This window comes from Palaemon carinicauda, chromosome 3 (assembly GCF_036898095.1).
Source record: "Palaemon carinicauda isolate YSFRI2023 chromosome 3, ASM3689809v2, whole genome shotgun sequence".
NCBI lineage: Eukaryota > Metazoa > Arthropoda > Malacostraca > Decapoda > Palaemonidae > Palaemon > Palaemon carinicauda.
This window is the reverse complement of record NC_090727.1, coordinates 128855487-128876210: the sequence shown is the minus strand read 5'-3', so window position 1 is coordinate 128876210 and position 20724 is coordinate 128855487. Positions and strand designations below refer to the sequence as shown.

The following is a 20724-nucleotide window of genomic DNA, read 5'->3' as shown; positions in this document are numbered from 1 at the left end:
CAACCAAAGAGCAAAGAAAATAAGAGACTAATAGACAATCTATCTATGGTGACTATTTCGTGTAATTAACCAAAGAACAAAGATAGAGACTAATAGACAATCTATCTATGGTGACTATTTCATGTAATCAACCAAAGAGCAAAGAAAATAAGACACTAATAGACAATTTATCGATGGTGACTATTTCGTGTAATCAACCAAAGAGCAAAGAAAATAAGACACTAATAGACAATCTATCTATGGTGGCTATTTCGTGTAATCAACCAAAGAGCAAAGATAGAGACTAATAGACAATCTATCTATGGTGACTATTTAGTGTAATCAACCAAAGAGCAAAGAAAATAAGAGACTAATAGACAATCTATCTATGGTGACTATTTCGTGTAATCAACCAAAGAGCAAAGAAAATAAGAGACTAATAGACAATCTATCCATGGTGACTATTTCGTGTAATCAACCAAAGAGCAAAGATAGAGACTAATAGACAATCTATACGTGGTGACTATTTCGTGTAATCAACCAAAGAGCAAAGAAAATAAGGGACTAATAGACAATCTATCTATGGTGACTATTTCGTATAATCAACCAAAGAGCAGAGAAAATAAGACTAATAGACAATCTATCTAAGGTGACTATTTCGTGTAATCAACCAAAGAGCAAAGAAAATAAGAGGCTAATAGGTGATCTATCCATGGTGACTATTTACTGTAATTAACCAAAGAGCAAAGATAGAGACTAATAGACAATCTATCTATGGTGACTTTCTCGTGTAATCAACCAAAAAGGATAGAGACTAATAGATAATTCATCTGTGGTGACTATTTAGTGTAATCAACCAAAGAGGATAGACAGATAATTTCCCTATGATGCTTATTTAGTGTAATCAACCAATACAGTTTACTCCCAAGATAATAGACCTTAGGCCTACTGCCTCAAATCGTCCTTGATATAAATTACAACGTAGGTCTATAGTTTTCATTATATTTCCAAATGTACATTTACTTCCTAAAACTTAAAGCATGAATTATTTGCTTAGTTTATATGGTGAGCTAACTGATAAAATGTGGAATATGCACAGGCCTATATATTGAAGTGATAGAACGTGTAACGTAGGTAGGCTATAAGGATGAATTGGAATATATTCAGCTGGTAGGATCAGCTAGGGACAAACATTGGATGCCTATTATAGGTAGATAGATTACAGTAAAAAAAAACACACACATACAGTATATATATATATATATATATATATATATATATATATATATATATATATATATATATATATATATTTATATATATATATATATGTGTGTGTGTGTGTGTGTGTGTTTTTTTTTTTACTGTAATCTATCTACCTATAATAGGCATTCAATGTTTGTCCCTAGCTGATCCTACCAGCTGAATATATTCCAATTCATCCTTTTACCTACGTTACACGATCTATCACTTCAATATATAGGCCTATGCATATTCCACATTTTATCAGTTAGCTCATCATATAAACTAAGCAAATAATTCATACTTTAAGTTTTAGGAAGTAAATGTACATTTGGAAATATAATGAAAACTATAGACCTACGTTGTAATTTATATCAAGGGTGATTTGAGGCAGTAGGCCTAAGGTCTATTATCTTATAAGTAAATTGTATTAGTTTTATATTACATAATAAACATAAAAGTGAACGTATATACTAAATGCGTTTTATAGACTTTAGACTTTATTCTTACATATAAACTACATATAAGAAGCCAATAAAGGAACTAAGTCCTGCTATGGCAAACATATTGGACAGAGCAAATACTTTAAAATACAATAAATAACACATTAACAATAAAATTATTTTAAAATTCAATAAATAATATATTATGTACAATAAACCAGTAAACTCTGTTTTAAAGTAAATTAAAAATAAACCTTACTTCAATAATAGTTTTTCAATAAAAGAAAAGGTTTACTTAAAGAAATAAAGAATCTGAAATATAAAACTTAAAGTAATAGATAGGAAAAAAATAATATTTTTGATTATAATTTCTTGAACAATACACTTTCTCAGTCTATTATCTTAGTTTTATATTTAATAATAAACATAAAAGTGAACGCATATATTAAATACGTTTTATTAGAGTAATAGATAGGAAAAAATAAATCTTTTTGATTATAATTTCTTGAACAATACACTTTGAGGCAGTAGGTCTAATATCTTAAGAGTAAATTGTATTCGTTTTATATAAAATAATAAACATAGAAGTGAAAGTATATACTAAATGCATTTTATTAGAGTAATAAATAGGAAAAAATAAATCTTTTTGATTATAATTTCTTGAACAATACACTTTCTCACCAAAAAAAGGGAGAATTTATATAGGCAGTAGGCCTAAGGTCTATTATCTTAGTTTTATATAAAATAATAAACATAGAAGTGAAAGTATATACTAAATGCGTTTTATTAGAGTAATAGATAGGAAAAAATAAATCTTTTTGATTATAATTTCTTGAACAATACACTTTGAGGCAGTAGGTCTAATATCTTAAGAGTAAATTGTATTCGTTTTATATAAAATAATAAACATAGAAGTGAAAGTATATACTAAATGCATTTTATTAGAGTAATAGATAGGAAAAAATAAATCTTTTTGATTATAATTTCTTGAACAATACACTTTCTCACCAAAAAAAGGGAGAATTTATATAGGCAGTAGGCCTAAGGTCTATTATCTTAGTTTTATATAAAATAATAAACATAGAAGTGAAAGTATATACTAAATGCGTTTTATTAGAGTAATAGATAGGAAAAAATAAATCTTTTTGATTATAATTTCTTGAACAATACACTTTGAGGCAGTAGGTCTAATATCTTAAGAGTAAATTGTATTCGTTTTATATAAAATAATAAACATAGAAGTGAAAGTATATACTAAATGCATTTTATTAGAGTAATAAATAGGAAAAAATAAATCTTTTTGATTATAATTTCTTGAACAATACACTTTGAGGCAGTAGGTCTAATATCTTAAGAGTAAATTGTATTCGTTTTATATAAAATAATAAACATAGAAGTGAAAGTATATACTAAATGCATTTTATTAGAGAAATAGACAGGAAAAAATAAATCTTTTTGATTATAATTTCTTGAACAATACACTTTCTCACCAAAAAAAGGGAGAAACAACACCTGAAAATCCCAAATCTAATCAGTCTATTATCTTAGTTTTATATTTAATAATAAACATAAAAATGGACACATATACTAAATATGTTTTCTTAAAGTAATAGATGGAAAAAATAAATCTTTTTTATTATAATTTCTTGAACAAAATACTTTCTCACCATAAAAGGGAGAAACAACACCTGATAATCCAAAAAAAGGGAGAAACAACACCTGATAATCCAAAAAAAGAGAGAAACATCACCTGATAATCCAAAAAAAAGGGAGAAACAACACCTGATAATCCAAAAAAAGAGAGAAACATCACCTGATAATCCAAAAAAGGGAGAAACAACACCTGATAATCCAAAAAAAGGGAGAAACAACACCTGATAATCCAAAAAAAGGGAGAAACAACACCTGATAATCCAAAAAAAGGGAGAAACAACACCTGATAATCCAAAAAAAGGGAGAAACAACACCTGATAATCCAAAAAAGGGAGAAACAACACCTGATAATCCAAAAAAGGGAGAAACAACACCTGATAATCCAAAAAAAGGGAGAAACATCACCTGATAATCCAAAAAAGGGAGAAACAACACCTGATAATCCAAAAAAGGGAGAAACAACACCTGATAATCCAAAAAAAGGGAGAAACAACACCTGATAATCCAAAAAAGGGAGAAACAACACCTGATAATCCAAAAAAGGGAGAAACAACACCTGATAATCCAAAAAAAGAGAGAAACATCACCTGATAATCCAAAAAAGGGAGAAACAACACCTGATAATCCAAAAAAAGGGAGAAACAACACCTGATAATCCAAAAAAAGGGAGAAACAACACCTGATAATCCAAAAAAGGGAGAAACAACACCTGATAATCCAAAAAAGGGAGAAACAACACCTGATAATCCAAAAAAGGGAGAAACAACACCTGATAATCCAAAAAAGGGAGAAACAACACCTGATAATCCAAAAAAAGGGAGAAACATCACCTGATAATCCAAAAAAGGGAGAAACAACACCTGATAATCCAAAAAAAGGGAGAAACAACACCTGATAATCCAAAAAAGGGAGAAACAACACCTGATAATCCAAAAAAAGGGAGAAACAACACCTGATAATCCAAAAAAGGGAGAAACAACACCTGATAATCCAAAAAAAGGGAGAAACAACACCTGATAATCCAAAAAAGGGAGAAACAACACCTGATAATCCAAAAAAAGAGAGAAACATCACCTGATAATCCAAAAAAGGGAGAAACAACACCTGATAATCCAAAAAAAGGGAGAAACAACACCTGATAATCCAAAAAAGGGAGAAACAACACCTGATAATCCAAAAAAGAGAGAAACATCACCTGATAATCCAAAAAAGGGAGAAACAACACCTGATAATCCAAAAAAGGGAGAAACAACACCTGATAATCCAAAAAAAGGGAGAAACAACACCTGAAAATCCCAAAAAAAGGAGAAACAACACCTGATAATCCAAAAAAAGGGAGAAACAACACCTGATAATCCAAAAAAAGGGAGAAACAACACCTGAAAATCCCAAAAAAGGGAGAAACAACACCTGAAAATCCAAAAAAAGGGAGAAACAACACCTGATAATCCAAAAAAAGGGAGAAACAACACCTGAAAATCCAAAAAATGGGAGAAACAACACCTGACAATCCTAAATCTAATCTCGTAGAGTAGAATCATTCACAGAACTTGGGTGTGTTCTGTCGGGGGTCAGAATAAGTCAGGGTTACGATTTCGATTTTCTATATTTTGATTAACGAAAACAACTAATAAATATGAATAATTCTATGCTGATAAATTTATAAAAATAAAAAAGTATATTCTAATTAGTAATTTGTACAAGTTTGTCTTAAATTATCATCCACGCCAGAATAGATCGTTTATCACTAAATCGAAACTTTTTTTTATTTTTCGATTTTCTATATTTTGATTAACAAAAACAACAAAGAAATATGAATAATTTCATACTGATGAATTTATAAAAATAAAAAGTATATTTTAATTACTAATTTGTACAAGTTTGTCTCAATTTATCATCCACGCAAATAGATCGTTTATCACTAAATCGAAACTTTTTTTTTTTTATTAATAGGCTCAGCTGTTACATAATAAAAACAATTATCAATATTTATACAGTAGGAAATACAAGTAGACATCATTACCGATCTATCAATAATACAATAATGTCATTGTGTTGCACAAACTGAGTTAAAATACGTCCCTTATAACCTTGAGTTTATAAAGTCGTGAAATCTTACAACAGTTAGGTCTCTAGCACGTAGATATAATATGTCTTACTTTTCTTCCTTAGCCTTGAGAGAGTTATGTAATCAGTGTTATTGTCTGGGTCTTTTATATATATATATATATATATATATATATATATATATATATATATATATATATATATATATATATATATATATATATATATATATATTACAATCTAGGATATAACTCTAGTTGAAAAAGGATATAACTAGAGTTATACCCTAGATTGTAATATATATATATATATATATATATATATATATATATATATATATATATATATATATATATATATATATATATATATATATATATATATATATATATATATATTACAATCTAGGCTATAACCCTAGTTGGAAAAGCGAGATGCTATAAGCCCAAGGGCTCCAACAGGGGAAAAATAGCCAAGTGATTAAAGAAACCAGGAAATAAATAGACTACATGAGAAGAATAAACAATAAAAATAAAATATTTCAAGAACAGTAACAACATTTAATTGGACTGTTCACAAATAAACTACAAAAACTCGAAAAACAAACAAGAGGAAGAGAAAGCTATACTAGTCAGGGCCACCCATACTAGGTTGGTTTGCTGTGAGCGATCAGACAAAGGTCTCCCACCATCACAAATCCGCAGTGATCAGCGTGGTGATGAAAATGGCCAAACCCCAGATATGACTAAGCTCACGTCTAAGGCCTTTGTCCTGCAGTGGACTAGAAACGGCTGTATTTATTGTTTGTTGTATATAATTTTTCAAAATTACCAAAATGATCAATAACCACGAGGTTGTATCTATAATAAAATGGAGTATTGATTTGCAAGGAATCCAATAAGCCAAAAGTTTTCATCAAAGATTACATTATTCCAGAACAACCTCAGATTTACACTTAACATTCATAAACTGAAAAGCTAAAAATTGTTAGTCTAAGCTAACCTTCAGCCAACACGGGCTCTTGCATGCAAAAGACTAGCCAGTGGAATGGTAAGAAAACTCTGGTTTTAGAAGTATGAGATTGAAATCATTTCTTAATATAGCGATGACTTATCAGAGAGAGAGAGAGAGAGAGAGAGAGAGAGAGAGAGAGAGAGAGAGAGAGAGAGAGAGAGAACGACGGAATACGATGAGATGGTTCCCTACGAATTTTGATGAGATTCTGATTGTATTGGTAAAACAGAATAACTCTTCGTATTATAAACTGTAATTATATAATATTTATCTTTACTTAAGGTTGATCTCGAACAGGGAAAGGCTGTCTTGATCATTTTGAATAGGCCTACATTTGCCCGATAGCTGTTATTATCATCATTATTATCAAAAAAAGGAGTTTTACTAGCCCAATGAGTCAAGCTTGACTCTCACAGGGCTGGCCCGAAAAAAAATCGGGATATAAAGAATTATAAGATTATCAAAATTCAATTGATAAGGAAAAAAATAAGTAAATGAAAAAAAATTATATATGTATATACAGTATGTACTTATAATTTTTAAAATATTCTAAATATGGGTGAATAAATGGATGAATATATATATATATATATATATATATATATATATATATATATATATATATATATATATATAGATAGATATATATATATATATATATATATATATATATATATATATATATATATATATATATATATAATATATGAAATCTGAGTGATAAAAATAATGAACTATATATTAAATCTATGTAATTTAAAATGAATTAGTAAAAAATCTCATCATTGCTGTTGGTATAACACAAACTATAGGCCTATAAAGTTCACTCATGAATGGCAGAGGCAAGGGACAGTGACAATGCCCTAGAGACTGGCTATATATACATATGATCAGCGCTCAAGCCCACACTCCACCCAAGGTAAGACCAAGGAGGGTTAGGTAATGGCTGCAGATCACTGGGCTGGGATTTTTTTTTTTCAATAGGTTACCTTCTGATTCAACCACCAATAACAAAACTGTGGATATTAACTTTTCACAGACTTGTAGGCATAAAGAGAGAGAAAAATGATAAAACATTACTATTCAATTTTTAATCAATTAGAAACGAAAATTATGCATTCAATGTTGAGGAAACTTAAAATTAATAATTATTAAAATCTAAGCAATATGCATATAATTATCAGTTTAGGCTAATTAAGTAGTCTATTAGATAAAAAATTGTTCCAAATCTTTCATCTATTTAATGAAAATTTTATTTACAGTAAGTAATCATTTGGCTAAATCAAGACCCTAATATATATATATATATATATATATATATATATATATATATATATATATATATACATATATATATATATATATATGTGTGTATATATATATGTATATATATATATATATATATATATATATATATATATATATATATATATATATATATATTACAATCTAAGCTATAACCCTAGTTGGAAAATAAGATGCTATAAGCCAAGGGCTCTGACAGGGAAAAGTAGCTCAGTGAGGAAAGGAAACAAGGAAATATATAAACTACAAGAAAATTAATAAACAATCAAAATAAAATATCTCGAGAACAGCAACATTAAATTAAGTCTTTCATATACAAACTATAAAAAACTTCTAAATATAAAGAGAAAGAGAAATAAGATAGAACAGCGTGCCCGAGTGTACCCTCAAGCAAGAGAACTCTAATCCAAGACAGTGAAAGGCTATGGTACAGAGGCTACGGCACTATCTAAGACTAGAGAACAATGGTTTGATTTTGGTGTCTCCTAGAAGAGCTGCTTACTACTAAATGATGAAATCCTATTTCAAATAACGTCCATTAGATTAACATCTTAATTTGCTTTCACTAAAGTCTCACCAACAGTTTCTTCAACCCGCTAAAAACGTTGCATAAAACATTTTATTTTTTTACGTCTATAAATGTATTTCATCTCGATGAGGTATCAAAAAAGCAAAGATAAAATTATTATTAACTATTTATATTCTCCATTATCGTATGTCGAATATTTTAAGACAAATCGTCTTAAAAAGATTTTTATCATTACACTTCTACTCTTTTTAATTGCCAGTTAGTATATTTAGATGTGGTGATAAAGAAAATGTTATTCTTTAAATATAAATATTACAATACAGTGAGCAATACGGTTTAAATACCTGACACAATAATGATTCGATAAGTTTACATTGATGTAAAGTCATTAATAATATATATATAAGTGTATGGTATTAAAATTCACCATAGGCCTACTCTGAAATCTTGAAACCTGTAGGCTTACAATCGAGTCATAATTACTACCTATGGTAAGAGACTATATTTCAACAGAATAATGGTGGTGATAAATAAATGAATATTGGAATAATGAGTATACTGAAAACAAAAAATTGTATAATTATATATAGTTATAATACATTATTAACAAGCTTTCTATGTAGGTAACATATATCTTGTATTTAATAAGGATAAATATTAGTAGCCATAACTTTATAATGAAAATATTTTGATATGAATTTCGAAACGTAGATATTATTAAGAAATAGGTTAAAATACGCTCACAGGTGTAAGCTTATAGCCATGGCGTCACGGATTTAGGCTACGCTATTCCACACGCTTCAGTATAAAAATCAAAATAGTTTTATAAATTAGGTTGGGATCAGATAATATGGAGGGAGTGGCGTTCTAAGAATAAAACACCAGATTATTTGAAGTTTGAAATCATAATTTAGATGTAAGTTGAAATATATACGCAAAAAAATTGCGAGAATTTATGAAATCATCGTACACTGTTTAGTTGCCACCAAGTGCTTCAGTATAAAAATCAAAATAGTTTTATAAATTAAGTTAGAATAAGATAATATGGAAGGAGGAGAATTATTAGAACAAAACGAACGATTATGTGAAGTTTGGAATTATAACAATAGATGTAAATAAGTTGAAATATATACGCAAAAAATTGAGAGAATTTGTGAAATCATCGTACACTGTTTGGTTGCCATCTATAGAAATCCCCTGTTCTTCAGATTACGTTGAGATAAACCACTTAAACCTATTTTGATTGACTTCAATGGCATCAGTTGGCTTCTAACCTTTGTAGGGGCAATTTGAAGAGGCAACACAACGAGGGACAAACAGTGGAAGACAAAGGACTCGAGTTTTCCAGGTTAGAACTACACCGAGTGCTTGGACGAGACTAAACAGCTTATCTCGAGAACAACTTGATAGAAGAGTAAAAAAAATAGGTGATTAAAGATAGTAGTACTTGAGTTCTCTTGCTTGAGGGTATACTCGGGCACACTAATCTATCTTGTTTCTCTTCCTCTTGGTTTTTCAAGTTTTTATAGTTTATATATCAAAGATCTAATCTAAAATTATCAGTTCTTGAAATATTTATCTTAATTGTTCATTACCTCTCTAGTTGTTTATTTCCTTGTTTCCTTTCCTCATTGGACTATTTTTCCCTGTTGGAGCCTTTGGGCTTACAGCATCCTGCTTTTTCAACGTGGGTTATAGCTTACCTTGTAGTAATAATAATAATAATAATAATAATAATAATGTGGATGTCATTGGTTCCATGTATTTGTGTTTATCAAACAGAAACATTCCGTGGCCTACTACTGCCCACAGAACAAGAGGCGAAAAAAAGTCGCGTGGTGTGAACAAATAGCTAAGGGCCCGGCCAGACCAAGCGCGGCTAGCAGCGAGGCTAGCGGCAAGAGGTTATGGCGGCAAATTGAAACCTTAGGTATCTTATGTAGGTGGCCAGATAGGAGGCGCGACTTCCCGCCTCCTATCTGGCCACCTACATAAGATACCTAACATTTCAATTTGCCGCCATAACCTCTTGCCGGCAAATTGAAACCTTAGGTATCTTATGTAGGTGGCCAGATAGGAGGCGCGACTTCCCGCCTCCTATCTGGCCACCTACATAAGATACCTAACGTTTCAATTTGCCGCCATAACCTCTTGCCGCTAACCTTGCCGCTAGCCGTGCTTGGTCTGGCCAAGCCCTAACTGTCACCGTCAGCGGAGGAGGGGGGGCACCGCGCGTGCAAGGCGATGCCGCTGCGAAGCGAAAAAACAGCTCCGCTCTAGTGTGAAAGGTCCTTATAATCTATCACTAGACTGACAAAGGCTAATCCGCACCGCTTGCGGCAAGGGGAAAAAAACGCAGTGTGAAAGAGGCCTTCAGGTTGCCGGGATCTATTTAAAACTTTTGCAACAGAAGGGAATCATGTAGGTCTATTTAAAAGCATTTATCAGGTAGGAGTCACTAATCTGGTATGAGAAAGTAGGTCTGGTGAAAGAGTTTGGAAGTGTCCGCAAGAAAAGCCATTCGAGACTGAATGTAATTAGCCAATGGATTGGTTTGAATTTAGGATTTTTGGGCTGTAAGGCCCAGTGCTGGGGTCAGTGGGCCCAATCAGTACCCAAAGGAAACTGGGGTGAATAGCATGTTACTCTATGGAGTGAAAGTTGTTAAGCAAGAGGGAAGAACGGAATCAGAATTGGAGGTAAAGAAAGTGCAGCTTGGGGTTAATGGCACAGTACGTGAAGGAGGTTTAATATGCTGATCATGAACCTTCTATGTAGGGGTATGGAGAGACTAATATAGTGGAAGTTTTACTGTACTTGTGGTACATCAATCATTTAGCAGTTAAATGTAGGGGTAGCTGTTTTTTTTATTACTACAGCCTCAACCTGTTAATGGGTATGGCTTAATGTTTTACACATACACATGCACACATATATGTTTGTGTGTTGGCTCGTAATTTTAAAATTTTCCTCTTCTTCACAGGCATGGTTATATAGCTTCTGGCACACTTTGATCAAGATCAGTCCAAGTTATAAGCATTTGACAAGATGATTCTAGAAATGCTGTCAGGTCTCGGGTCGCTGCTATGGACGGGGATGACCCAATACACCCTAACACTTTTTACGGCAATTTTCATACTTTACGTTATCAAATGGGTGCGTGTCCGAAAGCACAACCACTCGCTTTTTCAGCGGCTGGGTATACCTCATGTAAAACCACACATTCTCCATGGTAGCATGCGTACCCTAACAGGGAAGACTATAGCCACAGAGGTCATCGGGAAATGGCTGGAGGAGTACGGCAACATCTTTGGGTATTACATGGGTGCCAAACCTTTCCTTGTTGTCAGGGACTTGGAACTTGTGAGGCAAGTGCTGGTAAAGGATTTCCACAACTTCTCCAATCGACCAAAGTTCCTCGTTGAGGTGGAGCCTATCATCAGCACCATTGTAGGTCTAAGGGACCAGAGGTGGAAGGATGTCCGGTCCGTCTTAACTCCAACCTTCTCAATGGCAAAAATGAAACTGATGATTGGCATCATTAATGAGAGGGTTACCGAGCTCCTAGATATTGTGTCAGAACACAACACGGAGAAGAAGCCACTAGAATGGTATAGGACTTTCCAAGGGCTCACTCTGGACGTCATATGTGAAGCTGTCTTGGCCATGAAGAGGCACTGTCAGAGGGACCAAGACGACGATCTGGTTCTCTCATCAACTCGGAGTTTCCTAAGAAATGCAATTAACCCAGTCGTCCACTTGCTGAACTATTTCAGCGTTTTTCTCAATGTCTTAGCCTTCGTTTACAACAAGCTAGCCTTGTCAGGTCGCGTGACGAACATGATTGTGTCTCACTTGAAGACAGTTCTAATAATGAGAAGGAAAAATATGTCCAAGAAGCACATTGATGTTCTGCAGCTCATGTTAGACGCAGCAGAAAGTCGTCTAGATTCAGATGCCAAAGACACGGACATTCAGAATGGAACAGCACCTGGCATGGGCGTAAAGAAGAACATGTCAGACAAAGAGATCGTCGCTAACGCCTGGATGTTTTTGATCGCAGGTTTCGACACGACCGCAAACTCCCTAACAAGTACGGCGTATCTCCTGGCACTCAATCCTGATATACAGGAGAAGCTTTATAAAGAACTCTGCGAGCACATTCAGGTGAGTTTTGACTATTGATATTTTTGTATTAGCTACAGCTTCAGTCTTCCAATTTTTTCCTTACCCAACATTGGCCTCCTTTTTTACTGGGTCTTGTTCCAAATATATCAGCAATTCTCATCTGTATACATATTCATATTACATTTTTGACAAATACAGGACCTCTCTTTCAAGTATTTCAAAAAGAAACCAACTACACTAACATACCATAGCCATCAAACTGAAACTTTGAAGTAGGGTTTTGTTTCTGCTTACAGGCACATGCAAGCACAAATGTGTACATAGTGGATTAGTGGATTAATTGATGGCTAGTTACAAAATGTACAGTAAACCTATGCAGAGATTTACAGAAAAATGTCTAAGTGTACAGGTCTGCAGTGTATGGAAAACAATCTATTTACTAGAATAAGTATTACTTGCATGAAAAGTAAAGCAATACTAAAGGTTTAGTGGAATTTCATTTTCAAAATCTCTCTTTTATGAATGGAAAGAAATTTTGTATTTAATCTTTAAAAGGTTTTATAGATTTACGAAAATTTATCGATATTAAAATTAATGACCTTGTCTTTGAGGTTGAGTATACAAATTGAGGGAGGATTCAGTGCAAACTTTGTCATCAAGTAAATTCGAATTTTATTTATAACAAACGTTGCTACTGTGTTTATATTCTTAAAATTTTCGCGTTCAGTTGAAAGATGGCACTAAATTTTCTTTTGTAGCAGACAACAGATGCTTATATGAAAATAGTTCACAAAAGGATTACTCGCATAATGAAACGTATTTATACTATAAAAATGCATACAATAACCCCAAGAATGAAAATGAGACCAGACATAAGGGACCCCCTCAAGAAACTAGGACGTAATGATTGCGTCATACAATTTATCAGATACTCTAATCCATTGGTCATTGGGCCACTCGTTGACCCACGACCGCCCTCCCAAGATGTCTCCGCCCTCCTCTATCTGGCGCTAAATCCATCCATGTACCCACTCCAATTCCCTCCCTGTCAAGATCTTCTTTGAGGCATCTATTCCAATTCTTTCTGGGCCTTCCAAAAGCTCTCCATCACATGACTTCAGCAGTTGGTATTTGTTTAGGCATATGCGTGTCTTCAATTCCCGCAATGACTAGCGTGTCTTCCATTCCCGCAATATGACCAGCTAATTGAATCGTCCTTGACTTCACAACTTGGCTAATATGGAGTTGTTGGATTCTATCTTTTATTTCCCAATTTATCAGTTACCAAGACTTTTATCAATGTTTACAGAAGAAAGGAACCTTTATCAATGTCTGCTACTGTATAGGCACAATCGGCCTGATAACATGCACTGCCCCAATATATGCTTTAGTTATGAAGTCCTATGGGAAATATCATCGACACTCACGTTATCAGTTTTGAAAGATAAGTTGTTTAAAAAACAGTACGTACTTTACCTGTTATCTGGCCTATGGGGGCATTTGTACCAACGTCACTCTGAGGTCAAGTGGAATAAGGCTGTTGATTATCTCTGCCGATTCATTGAACTGGAAAACCCAAAAACTATTTTTGTAACCTCTCGTTATCAGCTATTACTAGTCCACTGGGGCTCTCATTGCTTAGATCAAGACCTCAGAGAGGCAAACGACAACGCCCTCCTGTGGGTTCCACTTTGGCACAATAAGAAATGACAATGATTAGTCCACTACAGAACAAAGGCCTCAGACATGTCCTTCCACTTGCGTCTGTTCATGATCTTTCTATGCCAGTCCACACCCGCAAATTTTCTTAGTTTGTCATTCCATCGTCCTTTCTTCCATCCCCTTCTTCTTTTGCAATCTCTTGGGACCTATTCTGTTATTCTTAATGGCAATCAATTTTCTGTCATTCTCATTATATATCCTGCCCATATCCATTTCTTTTTCTTACATGTTGTTAGAATATCCTCTACTTTAGTATGGTCTTGTATCCATATTGCTCGTTTTCTGTCACCTAGTGCTATTCCCATCGTTATTCTTTTCATGGCTCTTTGAGTTGTAATTAGCTCATGTTCTAATGCTTTAGTAACGCTCCAAGTTTCTGATTAGGCTATAAGTTAATACTGGTAGGACCATATGATTAAATACTAGTACCCTATATGTTTCAACTCAAATAATCCAACCATAAGCCATTTCATTTAGATCCAGGGCATTTACATAATGTTTAAGTTTAATTTCTTATAATTGTCGCATTTGCTTCTCCACCCAGGATGGATACGAAGACGTCTCCTATGAGACGGTGCACAAACTGAAATACCTAGACCAGGTCTTTAACGAAACCCTGAGATACTATCCGCCTGTGGTCACCTTCATCACCAGGGATACGAACGCAGATTATCAAGTGAGTGAAGAGTTTTGTCAGACATTATTTTGACGAAAAAAACTAATGTTCTGTGTCTTTGAACTTAATTTTTGGCTATAAACCCTAATTGAAAGATGGTTTTTATTTAAATGTAGAATATACTTAGCACATTTAGTTAATGGAAGACAAATAGGACATTATTTTTAAGAAAATTCTTTGCCTTACAACCTCTTTTTTTTCTTTACACCAATAGTTAGGAGATTATCTCATTCCCAAAGACACCAATATCCTGATTCCAGTTTGGCAGATTCACCACGACCCAAAACTGTGGCCAGACCCTTTCAAATTTGACCCTGACAGGTGAGTAGTATTTAGGATGGCTTTGTAGTTCTTTGGGACAGAACAGGTGTAAAATGTCAAAAGTTATGACTGAAAAATCACACTTTAAAAAGGAAACAAGTACATGAACAAGTACATGAACACACCTAACGAAAAGTTTCCCACTTAACCTAACCTGCGAGCTGTATCCTAACCTATCGGAGGGGCTTCGACCCACTGCAAGCCCTTTAGACTGCCGTATTCGTGGCTTTTCCTAAGACTAAGTCTCCACCTTGTATTTACTTCCCAACTAGCTTCACTCTTGGCAAGATAACACTAAATCATAATATTTTGTAAATCATAAAACTAGCTTCATATTATCATACTTCAAACCAAAATAAACAATAACATCCTCATAAATAAAACCGATTTGACAAGAAATAGGAAGGTTTATATCTGTCCCAATGGACTACATTCACCCCTTGGACAAAAACCTCGAGTTTACATTATGAAGTAAAAGTTAGAAGAGGTTGAATAGAAAGAGGGAAGAATAAAAGCAAAAATGGAGATAAAGAAGGATATAAAGCAATTGGAGCTATGGGCCAGCGGAACAAGGCAAAGATCATTAAGTATTACCAACAGTGCACTGCAGGCAGTGTACTGACAGCACTTTCCCATCACGGGGTTGTGGTCACGAGAAAAAAAAATGTACTAAGCGAGTGTGCACACTGTATATATATATATATATATATATATATATATATATATATATATATATACATATATATATATAAAACAACAAAAACAACAAAAGCAATCTTCTCAAGTCCACAGCTGAACAAAAGCCTCATGCATGTCCGATTCCTAAGTCATGTCTGGGGGTTGGCCATTTTCATCACCACGCTGGCCACTGCAGATTGGTAATGGTGGAGACTTTATTCTGACTGCTCACAGCAAACCAACCCAGTATGGATGTCCCTGACTATTTCAGCTTTGCTGATCATGGCAATACACAAACCCTTTTACCACGTTAAGATATCACTACTCAGAAAGGGATATATATATATATATATATATATATATATATATATATACAGAGAGAGAGAGAGAGAGAGAGAGAGAGAGAGAGAGAGAGAGAGAGAGAGAGAGAGAGAGAGAGAGAGAGAGAGAGAGAGAGCCCAAACAATGATCAGTTCTGAAACTTATAAAAAGACATTTATTTAATATTTTTCTATTTTGTACATCAACAAACATCGAGCATGTATGGGCATGACAATTTGAAATCCTAAGGATAGAGAGAGAGAGAGAGAGAGAGAGAGAGAGAGAGAGAGAGAGAGAGAGAGAGAGAGAGAGAGAGAGAGAGAGAGAGAGATAATACTCAGTGACACAATATCTATCTTTCAGATTTTCCCCGGAAGCAAAGGCCTCTGAAGAAAGACACCCGATGTCCTACATTCCCTTCGGAGCTGGACCGAGGAGTTGCCCAGGTCTTCGTTTTGCCCAACTTGAGGCCAAGGTCGCACTGGCCAGGCTCTTAAGGACTTACAGGTGGGTTCTTAATTGAATGCTTTTTTAAAGAGAGGCTTTCTCTATCGCTTAAAAGCAAAGCTTTCTCTATTGCTTTTAATTACCGTGATAACACCGTTTAATCATCCTGTTCGTACTAGAGTACTACATTGGATTCTTCTCTCTGGTTATGGTCTACTTTTCCTCTGCCTACAAATACAACGAATAGTCCTACCTATTTTTTCCACATTTTCCTCTTACCTCATACACCTGACAACACTTAGATAACCGAACAATTCTTCTTCGCTCAAGGGACAAACTTAGATAAACGAAAAATTCTTCTTCGCTCAAGGGACGTCACTTAGATAACCGAAAAATTCTTCTTCGCTCAAGGGACGTCACTTAGATAACCGAAAAATTCTTCTTCGCTCAAGGGACAAACTTAGATAAACGAAAAATTCTTCTTCGCTCAAGGGACAAACTTAGATAAACGAAAAATTCTTCTTCGCCCAAGGGACAACACTTAGATAAACGAAAAATTCTTCTTTGCTCAAGGGACAACACTTAAATAACTGGAAAATTCTTCTTCGCTCAAGGGACAACACTTAAATAACCGAAAAATTCTTCTTCGCTCAAGGGACAACACTTAGATAACTGAAAAATTCTTCTTCGCTCAAGGGACAACACTTAGATAAACGAAAAATTCTTCTTCGCTCAAGGGACAACACTTAGATAAACGAAAAATTCTTCTTCGCTCAAGGGACAACACTTAGATAAACGAAAAATTCTTCTTCGCTCAAGGGACAACACTTAGATAACTGAAAAATTCTTATTCACTCAAGGGACAACACTTAGATAACTGAAAAATTCTTCTTCGCTCAAGGGACAACACTTAGATAAACGAAAAATTCTTTTTCGCTCAAGGGACAATACTTAGATAACTGAAAAATTCTTCTTCGCTCAAGGGACAACATTTAGATAACTGAAAAATTCTTATTCGCTTAAGGGACAACACTTAGATAACTGAAAAATTCTTCTTCGCTTAAGGGACAACACTTATATAAATGAAAAATTCTTCTTCGGTCAAGGGACAACACTTAGATAACTGAAAAATTCTTCTTCGCTCAAGGGACAACACTTAGATAAACGAAAAATTCTTCTTCGCTCAAGGGACAACACTTAGATAAACGAAAAATTCTTCTTCGCTCAAGGGACAACACTTAGATAACTGAAAAATTCTTCTTCGCTCAAGGGACAACACTTAGATAACTGAAAAATTCTTCTTCGCTCAAGGGACAACACTTAGATAACTGAAAAATTCTTCTTCGCTCAAGGGACAACACTTAGATAACTGAAAAATTCTTCTTCGCTCAAGGGACAACACTTAGATAACTGAAAAATTCTTCTTCGCTCAAGGGACAACACTTAGATAAACGAAAAATTCTTCTTCGCTCAAGGGACAACACTTAGATAACTGAAAAATTCTTCTTCGCTCAAGGGACAACACTTAGATAACTGAAAAATTCTTCTTCGCTCAAGGGACAACACTTAGATAACTGAAAAATTCTTCTTCGCTCAAGGGACAACACTTAGATAAACGAAAAATTCTTCTTCGCTCAAGGGACAACACTTAGATAACTGAAAAATTCTTCTTCGCTCAAGGGACAACACTTAGATAAACGAAAAATTCTTATTCGCTCAAGTGGTTAACTACTGCACTGTAATTGTTCAGTGGCTACTTTCGTCTTAGTAAGGATAGAAGAAATTATTTAGCTAAGGTAAGCAGCTCTTCTAGGAGAAGGACACTGCAAAATCAAACCATTGCGCTCTAGTCTTGGGTAGTTGTTGTCGTAGTCGTCAAAGTCATCGTAGCTGAAATTGAAGTCGAAGCCTTTTTCATCGAAGTTGTCGTCATCATCATCAAACTCGTTGAAGTCGTCGTCATCAAAGTCATTGTAGTTGAAGTCATTGTTGAAGAAGTTTTTATCATCGAAGTCATTGAACTCATTGAAGTCGTTGTCATCAAAGTTGTCTCCGTCGTAGTCATCGAGTTCATTGAAGTTGTCATCGTTGAAGTAATCATCGTCATCATCATTGTAGTCGTTATCGACCTTGAATCGTCGTTATCATTGTAGTCGTTATCGACCTTGAATCGTCGTCATGATTTGTAGTCGTTATCGACATCGAAGTAGTCATTAAAGTCGTCGAAATCATTGAAGTCCTCAAAGTTCTCAAAGTTTTCATCATCTTCCACTGTCTTGGGTCAGAGGTCTCTTGCTCGAGGGTACACTCGGGCACACTATTCTGTTTCCTTCAGGTTCAGGTTCAGGGCTATCTTTCCCTGTTGGGGCCCACCAGCTTAAAGGATCCCTTTTTTCCAACTATGGTTGTGGCTTAGCTATTAATGATAATAATAATAATAATAATAATAATAATAATAATAATAATAATAATGATAATAATAATGTCCCTCTTCTTCTTCACTTCCGCAGGCTGGAGACATGCGACCAGACTCCAGTTCCGATGGTCTTTGAGCTGCCAACTGTAGTGCATACCCCCGCCCAAGACGTCATCCTCAGAGCCGTACGAAGGGAGTAATAAGGGTGGATTTTATATCCCTCATAACTCACGACGAACAGGGAACTGTTATTATCACGTAGACAATTGTAAAGGAATTTCTGTTCAATAAACTGAATTGACAAACTGACTAAGATATAAAAAGATCTTTGATTGGATTCATCTATGGATTTGGTCGATGCGGTCCAGCACAGGGTCCTGGGAGGCCATTCGGTTAACGGAGTTAATAGAAAGCTATACAGTGGGTGCAGCAAAGGGCAAAAAGGATGCTTCAAACATACTTATTAATATACTTAAACGATCTTGATAATGCCTACTGTGCATCGTAGGAGGAGCACTGACTGCATTAATTGATAAAATATTCCCTTTACAAATTTTTTTAATCTTAAATAAAATTAATTTCAGTTGAAATGACATAGATGGAAGGATCTCATGAATGGATTAATCAAACGAGAGAGAGAGAGAGAGAGAGAGAGAGAGAGAGAGAGAGAGAGAGAGAGAGAGAGAGAGAGAGAGAGAGAGAGAGAGAGAGAGAGTTTTTTTGGGGGGGACTTAACCGATTCTGTAGACATGCTGGTCTTTATTTAAATAAGAAAAGAAAATGATGATGATGATGATGATGATGATGATCATCATCATCATCATCATCATCATCATCATCATCATCATCATCATCATCATCATTATTATTATTATTATTATTATTATTATTATTATTATTATCTAAGCTTGAACCCTAGTTGGAAAAGCAGGATGCTATAAGCCCAAGGGAAAAATAGCCCAGTGACGAAATGAAATAAATAAAGTATATGAGAAGTAATGAACAATTAAAAGGAAATATTTTAAGGATAGTAATAACATTAAAACAGACTTTTCATATATAAACTATAAAAAGACTTATGTCAGCCTGTTCAACATATAAACATTCACTGCAAGTTAGAACTTTTGAAGTTTTAACGATTCCACTACCAAATTAAGATCATTCCACAACTTGGTCACATCTGGTATAAAGCTTCTAGAAATATGTGTAGTATTGAGCTTCACGATGGAGAAGGCCTGACTCTGAGAATTAAGTGCATACCTAGTATTACGAACAGGGTGGTACTGTCCAGGAAGATCTGAATGTAAAGGATGATCAAAATTATAAAAAAATCTTATGCAATATGCATAATGAACTAATTGAACGACAGTGCCAAAGATTAATATCTAGATTAGTAATAAGAAATCTAATATACCTTACGTTCCTGGCCAACAAATTAAGGTGAGAATCAGCAGCTGATGACCAGACAGGAGAACAGTACTCGAAACCAGGTATAATTAGAGAATTAAAACGCTTCTTAAGAATAGATTCTCAATAAGCCATTTTTCATGAAAGAAAACACACCTAATATGTTTCTCAAAACTAAGTTTGCTGACGAGAATCACACTTAAAATTTAAAAAAAGTTAAGGAAACATTATCAATGCTGAGATCCGGATGTTGAGGAGCAATTATCCTTGGCGTACTTACAATCACACTGAGTATTGTTAGGATTCAACTTCATGGCCCATAATTGTTATCCACTTTAGTATATATTACTATAAAGTTATGAACATAAAAATTGGG

At 34.1% G+C, this 20724-nt stretch overlaps 2 protein-coding genes across 3 annotated transcripts in view; one reads left to right on the top strand and one right to left on the bottom strand.

The window, feature by feature from the left end:
* app (Palmitoyltransferase app) overlaps window positions 1-20724 on the bottom strand; it is a 101667-nt gene that overhangs the window by 51911 nt on the left and 29032 nt on the right. The window contains exon 1 of one of the 2 annotated variants that reach the window (XM_068370599.1): window positions 9507-9602. The exons of the other annotated variant lie outside the window; for it this stretch is intronic. The gene's annotated coding sequence lies outside the window, so the exon portion shown is untranslated. Of the gene's footprint in view, window positions 1-9506; window positions 9603-20724 lie in introns of those variants that run through there. 2 annotated transcript variants of the gene reach the window in all.
* On the top strand, window positions 11219-19243 carry LOC137637876 (cytochrome P450 3A40-like). The gene is made up of 5 exons (XM_068369985.1): window positions 11219-12399; window positions 14627-14758; window positions 14973-15079; window positions 16442-16585; window positions 19036-19243. The coding sequence occupies exons 1-5, from the start codon at window positions 11281-11283 to the stop codon at window positions 19139-19141; spliced, it is 1608 nt and encodes a 535-aa protein (XP_068226086.1). The 5' UTR covers window positions 11219-11280; the 3' UTR covers window positions 19142-19243.